The sequence below is a fragment of the Ascaphus truei genome, unplaced genomic scaffold, assembly GCF_040206685.1.
Source record: "Ascaphus truei isolate aAscTru1 unplaced genomic scaffold, aAscTru1.hap1 HAP1_SCAFFOLD_2913, whole genome shotgun sequence".
Classification (NCBI taxonomy): Eukaryota; Metazoa; Chordata; class Amphibia; order Anura; family Ascaphidae; genus Ascaphus; species Ascaphus truei.
This window is the reverse complement of record NW_027455873.1, coordinates 18448-29219: the sequence shown is the minus strand read 5'-3', so window position 1 is coordinate 29219 and position 10772 is coordinate 18448. Positions and strand designations below refer to the sequence as shown.

The 10772-nt window shown below is 42.0% G+C and overlaps 1 protein-coding gene across 1 annotated transcript; it reads right to left on the bottom strand.

Moving 5' to 3' along the window:
- Positions 1–1780: 1780 nt before the first annotated feature.
- LOC142483060 (E3 ubiquitin-protein ligase ARK2C-like) lies at positions 1781–9601 on the bottom strand (the record flags this gene model as incomplete). The annotated part of the gene is made up of 3 exons (XM_075583138.1): positions 9194–9601; positions 3707–3826; positions 1781–1904 (listed from the first exon to the last, which is right to left on the bottom strand). Coding segments are annotated over exons 1-3 (573 nt in total), but the record flags the coding sequence as incomplete, so codon positions are not given.
- Positions 9602–10772: the final 1171 nt, after the last annotated feature.

Sequence of the window (10772 nt, the reverse complement as noted above, 5' to 3'; positions counted from 1 at the left end):
CATAACCTGGTTTACATGCACTGGGTGTTATTTTCCTGCATGAACCTAAATATCTTCCACCATACATAATGTTCTTGGACCATTTACTCTTTATAACCATTAAAGCGTTAGTGATGCCACCATAATATGAACCCCAAAACAAGATCTGGACTCTGCGTTACAACTTTGCCACTGTGAGACATTAACTTTTAACATCTGTGATTTATTTGTACACTTTTATCCTCCAGTACCTTGGAACTCTCTCCTCCTGCATCTCACTATGCCCTCCCTATTTATTTTTCCGTTTACTGTTTCCTCACTCCTTTGTGAGCATTTCTGTTCTCTACAACATCTCCACTCCCCACTGCACCATTATTTATATACCTCTCTCCCAACAACTTCTTTACCCCTCAATAAAAAAACACCCACACAAATCCTCTATTCACACCCTCTATCTACTCCTTCCTGCTGCTGGGGATCTTACCTAAGCCTGAAGCCAGACATACACACCTGATCTCACTCATGCCTCCCTGCCACCTCTTCCCCTGTAAATGGTGTTAACCTTTTCATTTAACACTGACCTTCCTTAAATTTTATCCCACAAATCAAGCATCCCAATAGCCTGCCCTCATGGCTAATGTCCCACACTCAGTCACTCCTACCACCCATTGTGACCAAGCACTGCCATCTACAGCACTTACTCCCTCACCTGCTGTCTCTGTAAGTTTCTCATTAAACCTCTTAGATTGTAAGCTCTTTGGGGCAGGGATTTCCTTTCCTATTGTGTGATTTTGCTGCACTTATTGTATAATTATAATTCCCTGTACTGTATTCTTTGTGAAGCGCTGAGTACACTTTTGGCGCTATATAAATAAAGACATACAATACAATACAAGTAAGAAAAGAACGTGGACCTCAGGCGGCTCAAGTTACTTTATGTTACCAGTGTTGCCAACTTGGCTCCATGTCCTAATGGGTCCAATTCTGTTTTTTTCAAGTGTCCATTATCTTGAGAGATGCTACAAACTATTACTAACAAAATTGCTCTGTATTTGGAGTTACAGCAGAACACAAGGACTGGACCAATGCCCCAGGATGACATGGAGCCTTGCTAGCCATATCTGGGAGGGGTATGTACATAGACAGCGTAATTTGCTCCAAAACACGGAGCAAAAATGTTGAGGCAGTTGACGCCAGCAGTAGAGATATAAACATTGTTCATTTCATTTCTTACATTTGCCACAGGTCTCTGGGGAGTAGAAGTTAACGCCACCTCAGACATGGCGGATTTATATGATGGAAAGAAGGAGGAAACCTGGACCAGTTTAAGACGCACGTTTTGATACATTAATTGTTATAAGGTGCTGACTATCTCCTCCCCTACCTCCTCCTTTGTCTCGAAAGGAGCAGAGCACCATGATACATTGACGCAAAGGGGTGCATCCTGTTTTGGGGGCGATACAAAAGTTTCAACACTTGATACCCAATCCCCTTCTTATTCCCCCTCCCCCCCCAGTCTTTCTAATATTGTTCATGACACAATGCAACCCTTATATAAAAATGCCACACGGCAGGCATAAGCTTATAGGGGTCCCATGTTAAAATGGACATGAAGCAAAAGGTGACCCTGTGTGCTCATTTGCATGTCATTACCCAGAATTCCTGGCTGCAGTGGACACTGTATGCCAAGAGATACTGGGGAAATACAGTGTTGCAGACTTGTGTGAGACATGTGGATGTGCTCACAAGTGGTAGGTTTATATAGTGACCAATGAAAGGGTTTCAAAAGAGAATCTCTTACCATCTGTGCTGATGACGTATTTCTGGGGATGTGGTGCAGACGAGGAGTTGATAAGTAATGCTGATAGTGCTGAGGGACTGGCCTTACTTGGAACTGAGTCAAACCTGCGTCCACACTGAGGTCCCTGAAAGTGGGAAATGAAACAGAAATAAGGACCATTACATGCATGCTGAATGTTACCGTCATTCCGGCTGGCGCAGTTAATCAACATTAAAGCAGCAACTCTATCTGCTTTAATACAGAAGCTGCTGTTATAGCTGATCTAATAATGTTCTTTAAAGGAGAGTGTGAGAATTAGAATCACACACACATTGTCATTCACTCCCAAAACTCACAAAATTGTGTCTGCCGGGGGTCTCCAGCAATAGAAACCTGCAATGTCAAGACGGCTGTGCACACTGGGTGGAGCGCCTGTACAGGCCGATGTGGTGTAAGGTAGAGTGGGGGTGACTGTAAGTCAGTAAGGGTCCCGATTGTGATCCAAAATACCAGCACGGCATAGGAGTCGAAAAAATAGAGTATATAGTCCAACAAGCAAACATTTCGCCTTCTTCACCCCTGAATGAGGTCCCCCATGGCACCGAAATGTCGGGCTAAATGTTTGCTTGTTGGACTTAATAAATACTCTGTTTTCCCCTACTGTGACGTACTGGTATTTTGGATCACAATCGTGACCCTTACTGACTATCTATCTATCTACATATATATATATATATATATATATATATATATATATATATATATATATATATATATATATATAAATATATATATATATCTGTATATAGCTATGTATGTATGTGTGTATGTATGTACACACACACACACACACACACAGTACTATAATAATATAACATAATATACTACATTTCTTGGCAACCACCGGGTTTCTGGAGATGGGGGGCACCGCCAAATCAGTTTTGGGGACCCCAAAGTTTAAATAATGTTAAAACTAAAATACCCAAAACATACACAAAAAAAGCAGCACAGATGTTCATTGTAAGATTTCCACGTCATGACATAGATATTAACATGTACGTGTGATTGTAGTGGAAGGAGAAGTGGAAAGCTGTTTTGATCATACAAGTGATATTCTTGGGTTTAAAGGTCCAGTCACTCATGTTCAATGTGAATTAAATGAGTAACACTGTAACACTTCTTTAATTGCCTCTACATTTTATCGTACAGTATTTATGCATTTTTGGGCTATATTTGCAAAGTGTTGCTGTAACGTTTCTTATGGAATAACATACACCACTTAGTATATATGGGTTACACAGTATATATTTGATGGCATGCCATGTGTAATATCTGCGGTTTCTACGACACTGAGTAATGCGGTTTGGAAGAGTAGGTGCAGAGATGCTATGGAGGGGGCTGACATCTTATACATGGTATAATTCACAGACAAAGCCAAATGTAATAAAGGAAAACAATCTTGTTGCTTTTAGTGGGGTGCATCTAGGGATATTAAAATAATCTGTAATATATAGCCCCCATGCAGCTATTTTAATTAAACTTCTTTTTCAGTTTTAATGCAAATCAGTCCATTAGTGTCAGTCCATTACACTATTGTGTTACAAAAAATTAATTTGTCCACACGCAGACAGCACATTCATTATATTAAACTAACCACAAAAAGTATAAACAGTATCTGTGGGCACAGAATGTACGTTGGCAAATCTGTGTAGCAGTATAAATACTGTAGTACTCAACCCTTTACCTAACGTGAGCAGGTGACAATGCTGTCTTCAATGACCCCCTTTATTATTCCTAACCCCCCACCTCCTCTAAATGTAATGATGTGTTTGCACAAAGGTTCGTATCCATTGCTTTGCCTATCAGTCATCAGTACGTGGAGGCGTAACCTAATCATCTGGCCTACAAACACATAGCCAATGGACAGACAGTAAGTTACAGACTTACCAGTCTGTGCCTTCAGCCAAATACCTAGGCCCCAATGGTTGAGAAATTTGTAGTTGGTGGCTGAAGTCAAAGCCTGGGCGTAACCGATGAGGATGAACAGACATGCGCTCCTGAGTCCGCCTGTGAGAGAATACAGACTCACGTGTTAGGAAGACATCACAGGGCCATGTGAGTTACAGTACTTGTGGTCCTGACAGCTCAGGTATATATATGTTTTATGGGGGGCATATTGCTGCCAGGCTTCAGAAAACCACAGTTGGTTCAGCCATTCCAGCAATTGATATGAGAAACGTAAACGCCCAAATATGTCCTTGGAGTCTTCCTCAGTCCTACAAAGTCAGGCTTCTCTATTACTCAACTAGAATTTACAACAGGGAGTCAGAGGAGCTTTTACATTATCTGGAATCTGCCAACTGAAATACTGTCAGATGTATGTATGCTTTGTATGTGGATGTAATACAAGCGAGGACAAACTCTAAAGAATCCTCGTGTTCAGTGTAGAGTTTGTGGGTGTACTAGACAGCATTGCATGTTCAAAACCAAATCCGCAGTAGGCTATTGACTAATTTATGTAAAGTTTGATGACCAGAGCTTATAAACAGCACCACTGAGTAGAAGAAATTTACCAGGCTTTCCCTGTGCAGTGAAATGGAAGGTCGGGTTACATTGGAATTGGAAGTTTAGTAAAGTGAGACTGTCTATGTAAATACAGTGCACATCTATCAACTGCTCTATCTAGTTTAGAATAAACAAAGCTCTTCCAGTCGTTTCATAAACTATTGTTTCAGATCTAAAAGCCAAACAATAGCATCTGATTCCGTAAGCACAGCCAACTCCTGTCTAGTTATCGGCTGCTCGCCCGAGTACATTTGTCCCACAACAGTTCATTATAATTCTGCGCATTGAAAATGTAGTATGTGCAGGGGCAAGATTTAGACGTTTCAAGCTTTCGTTATTACATGGACACACCCAGATCCCTCATATGGAAGGTTTCTTTAACGTGAAATAACTTTCATGCGCGGCGAAGAAAAAAAACACCTTTTCCCGTAAATATGCTAAACATCTCTCTCTTCAATGGATTAGTTAAATGGCTACACTTTTAATTAAATGCATTATAGCCACGTAGGGGTAAAACACATAATATGCATATTTTTCGCACCATAGAAAAGCACATTTTTCTGCTATTGCACACGAGGGAGATAAAGATCAATGGCTCGTCTATTCGGGCTGTGTTCGCAAGCTGCTGTAACTGGGAAATGACAATCCGGGCTGCTGGTTTTCTTTTTACCATACTGAACCCGTTGATCTACAGGGGGTCTGAAACATTTCGTCTGATCTCCCCAATATAGCCACCGGGATCAGCTTTGCTTCGCCAGCCAAGAGAAAGCCCCAACATTGCCTGGGCTCTATATTGGGCGACCTTGTGGGCGATATTGCTGTTTCTTACATTTTGCCAGCATTGCAAAGGGTGAATGTCTCTGGACCCAGAGTGTCCCGTGGAGCTTGGACTATGAGCACCCCAGGTTCAGTTAATATAAGGGGCTGGGGGATAGGATTTAGGGGGAGGCTGCTGCTTTAAGCACTATTTGATTCATGGTATTTGTTTTCTATAGTTCAGATGCCACTATCCTTATAACAAGCATTAGCGATTTTCTTTACTGTACTGTGTTATCCCCCATCACATCTGATCGTGCATCAACTGTGATTTCATTGAAGAAGCATTTCCCTACATTTCTCCTGAGCCTTCTACCCCCCGGCATGAGGACCACATCTTCTTCCATAATTCCTCGCTCTCTAAAAATGCTTCCATCCTATATGTTGTTTATAACCTGAATATAGTTAAACATTTATATTATGTCCCCTTCTCCCCCTTTCCTGTCACAGAGATCATGTCGAAGGCCTTTCATCTTTCCTGATTCTAATCATGCAAACTGCTCTGTTGTTCTACTGAAGATACACACTGTGGTATGTCCTACTGAAGATACACACTGTGGTATGTCCTACTGAAGATACACACTGTGGTATGTCCTACTGAAGATACACACTGTGGTATGTCCTACTGAAGATACACACTGTGGTATGACCTCCTGAAGATACACACTGTGGTATGTCCTACTGAAGATACACACTGTGGTATGACCTACTGAAGATACACAACGTGGTATGTCATACTGACGATGCACACTGTGGTATGTTCTACTGAAGATACACACCGTGGTATGTCATACTGACGATGCACACTGTGGTATGACCTACTGAAGATAGACACTGTGGTATGTCCTACTGAAGATACACACTGTGGTATGACCTACTGAAGATACACACTGTGGTATGACCTACTGAAGATACACACTGTGGTATGTCCTACTGAAGATACACACTGTGGTATGACCTACTGAAGATACACACTGTGGTATGTCATACTGACGATGCACACTGTGGTATGTTCTACTGAAGATACACTCCGTGGTATGTCATACTGACGATGCACACTGTGGTATGTTCTACTGAAGATACACACCGTGGTATGTCATACTGACGATGCACACTGTGGTATGTTCTACTGAAGATACACACCGTGGTATGTCATACTGACGATGCACACTGTGGTATGTTCTACTGAAGATACACACTGTGGTATGTTCTACTGAAGATACACACTGGTATGTCCTACTGAAGATACACACTGTGATATGTCCTACTGAAGATACACACTATGGTATTTCTTACTGAAGATACACACTATGGTATTTCTTACTGAAGATACACACTGTGGGATGTCCTACTGCAGATACACACTATGGTATTTCTTACTGAAGATACACATTATGGTATGTCCTACTGAAGATACACACTGTGGTATTTCTTACTGAAGATACACACTGTGGTATGTCCTACTGAAGATACGGAAGATACACACTGTGGTATGTCCTACTGAAGAAACACTGTCCATTTTAACAGTCTCAGTGACATGTAAACCAATGTGTGATGTAGGGATTGATTACATGGAGCACACATTAATAATACTATATATACTGTGTGTATATATATATATATATATATATACTGTGTATATATATATACAAATAATACAGAAATAACACTGCGCAATCCTAAAATAACAACTTAATAAAATTTAACCACATAAATTGAAAGGTAATAACCCTTACAAACTACTTGTCCCTATTCCAACCTGCTGCCTTTTAGGTCCACAGCTCCACAGTAGCTGTAAATTGTAGATACGACAAAAATGACCAAAGCAACGGGAGAAAAGAGAAAAGAACATAGGGTAGTATGTACTGGCAATTGACACCTTAAATGGTAAGATATGCACTCACAGAATAAAAGTTTATAAAGGGCCTTTTATCCACCCTGGGATCTGGACCGGATGACGATCTCTCACTCTTCGCAGAGGTTCTTGTTCCAAACAACCATATATAGCTGCTCTGGGATTCCAATAGCCTGTCCTCTGTCTCACAGGTGTATCGTATACATATAGGGAAGTAAAAACACATATATAGTGTAATACAATTTTATTTAAAAAACTTCAATATGCCATGATAGGTAAAAAAAACTCACATTTAGTGAGCCCTTTAAAAACAGTTGAGAGTATTCAGGAGTATCTCACACTCGTTTTATAACCATTCGTTCTCACAATGTCCTTTGAGTATCACACTGTCCTGCAGTCCTGCAGTAAGTATCCCAGTGTATCTGTCGTATTTTAAGTAATCTCTGTTATCACAGCTGATCTGCCATCTCACACTGTCCTGCTGTTGTAACACTGTCCTGCAATCCTGCAATTGGTGTCTCAGTGTACCTGACGTTCTTGGTTGATCTTTGTCGTCACAGCCGATCTATGGGCTCTGTACCATCCTGCACCCGATCGCTCGGTACACAGCTCTCAGCTCTCAGTACACAGCTCTCAGTTCCGCGTCTCGCAGCTGTGAGACTTGCGTCGGGATCTCGTGAGACTTGCGTCAGGATCTCGCGAGACTGATGAAGCCTATACGGAGAAACGCGTAGGGCAGACTGATACTCTGTATCAGTAGTTGTAGAGTGAAGTAGAGACGTGAGGAGGAGGATAAAATCTACACACTTTGTGTTCGTTATCGGCATCTGTGACGTCATTGGAGGGGAACCGCGCGAGTCTCGCGAGATCCCGACGCAAGTCTCACGAGATCCCGATGCAAGTCTCACAGCTGCGAGATGCGGAACTGAGAGCTGTGTACCGAGAGCTGAGAGCTGTGTACCGAGCGATCAGGTGCAGGATGGCACAGAGCCCATAGATCGGCTGTGACGACAAAGATCAACCAAGAACGTCAGGTACAGTACACTGAGACACCAATTGTAGGATTGCAGGACAGTGCTACAACAGCAGGACAGTGTGAGATGGCAGATCAGCTGTGATAACAGAGATTACTTAAAATATGGCAGATACACTGGGATACTTACTGCAGGACAGTGTGATACTCAAAGGACATTGTGAGAGCGAATGGTTATAAAACGAGTGTGAGATACTCCCGAATACTCTCAACTGTTTTTAAAGGGCTCACTAAATGTGAGTTTTTTTTACCTTACCTATCATGGCATATTGAAGTTTTTTAAATAAAATTGTATTACACTATATATGTGTTTTTACTTCCCTATATGTATACGATACACCTGTGAGACGGAGGACAGGCTATTGGAATCCCAGAGCAGCTCTATATGGTTGTTTGGAACAAGAACCTCTGCGAAGAGTGAGAGATCGTCATCCGGTCCAGATCCCAGGGTGGATAAAAGGCCCTTTATAAACTTTTATTCTGTGAGTGCATATCTTACCATTTAAGGTGTCAATTGCCAGTACATACTACCCTATGTTCTTTTCTCTTTTCTCCCTTTGCGCCTAGGTCATTCTTGTCATATATATACATATACTGAATATATATATATATATATATATATTTATATATATATATATATATATATATATATACAGTTGTATTTACATTTTTATATATATATATATATATATATATATATATATATATATATATATATATTGTATATATATATATACTGTATATATATATATATTTATTTATTTAAATGAACCCACTTGTAACATAACATTTGAGTAAATCCCACTCGACCCATCGGAAGTTATGAGCACCACCCTACCATCATATTTTTCTGGAAATTAATTCATATTTGCACTATAATAAATAGTTCCGCTTTAACTAAATAAGGGTGGACAACATTTCTCCCTTTCCTACTAGTTAGTATTCCAACTCAATTCATAATAATTTTATAATCACTACATTGAGTTTCTTGCTGATCTCTAAATAAGGAAAAGTACCAGTAGCCCTGCACATCAGTAATGTAGAAGTAGGTAAAAAAAAAATAGGCTTGAAGAGGAGGGTTTTGGGTGGGGCGGTCGCTCTACAAATAGCTTTGTCCTACCAAAGCTATTTCAGGTATCGGTTACTAATGTTGTACACAGCTCACCTGGGGTGAGGAACAAGCCGGCGGTGCTGGGCCTCAAGGAGCTGCTGTTGGAGGAGGTATTGCTGGTGTAGGGCCTGAGGTAGGAAGGAGGGTCCTGCAACCTCCTGGAATTGCAGGCCTGGCAAGGGTGGCAGGGGCTGGTGCAGTGATCCATTATGCTGGTGGGCTGTTGCCATGTGCGAAGCCATTCCTGGTTGGGGCTGGACGTGATGGTGATGGAGGGGGAAGTCCGGGAGCTGAGGTTGAGGGCCCAGGTGGAAGTGGCGGCAGGAGGTAGCGTGAGCATGCTGGGAACGCTGAAATGGGGCACCTAGAACACAAAAAAACATTCTCTGTTAGGAAGCGCACAGAACATGACCTGTTGTAATGGACAGATTACAAAACCAAGTAATATGCTCTGTTACTTTATCAATGTTGTTTTAGAATTTAAGATACTGTATGTTTAAATTACTTTTTAAGTTGAAAACCCTGTTTTCTATTTGGGGCTGGTTAGGAGCTCACATCTAAAGAAATAATGAGTCTGCTGTTATTTATTCAGAGTATTTGCAAGATATGATTTTCCCGGTGATTGTGCACCTAGCTAAGCCATCGGGGCGCCATATGTTCTCTCTTTCTCTAGCCTCCCACATTTGGACGTATGAAGAAACCGCTCACTGATCTGTGTAGAGGAACATATGCCGTGCGATGATCAAAACAAAAAGGTCCCACTCGTGGATCAAACAGAAAAACTTGCACCTCGTAATAAAATACAATCCCAATGATGATATAGAAAGATACTCACTATATAATAAATCAATACTGCGCCTCTTTCACATCCACGGTGGAGCCAGCCACCGAAATTCACAGGCCCTGGAAAATAGAGACCTGGATGCTGCAATGAATTCTGGGCCCCAACTATTCCCAGGCTTGGCAGTGACTGGCAGTTAGAACCAAAGACTAAACTATAAAGGGGAGCTTGTTCAGAAGAACGAACTCCCACTGAGCCCAAGAATTGGACAAAGTGATCATGTAGCCATGGAACTCGGTAGGAGTGGTTAGCAGTGGGAGCATTTGGCTTAGTGCAAGAACTATACATCTTCCAATCACTGATGAACGTGGGGAAAGTCTTCCTGCCCCCATATTCATTACAGCACCGCAACTCCGGGCTATTGCTCCCTCTTGTTTCCAGAGGCAGCAAGACAGGGGCAGGCGCAAGGTAAGCTCGGGGAATATTGTTATCCGCCCTGGCTCACCTAGGCCACTTGCAAGAGGATTTGCTTAATTTGTCATATCCTCAGGAAGATTCTAAATAAATGGAGCTGAAATGTTACTGAGCAAAGGTCTGACGGCTTCATGGTATGTTGAATAGGAGTCAATGTGTATAGGAGGGCTAGAAACCAGTGCACAACAGAGGAACGGAAGGAGGAGGAGGAGGAGGAGGAGGAGGAGGAGGAGGAGGAGGAGGAGGAGGAGGAGGAGGAGGAGGAGGAGGAGGAGGAGGAGGAGGAGGAGGAGGAGGAGGAGGAGGAGGAGGAGGAGGAGGAGGAGGAGGAGGAGGAGGAGGAGGAGGAGGAGGAGGAGGAGGAGGAGGAGGAGGAGG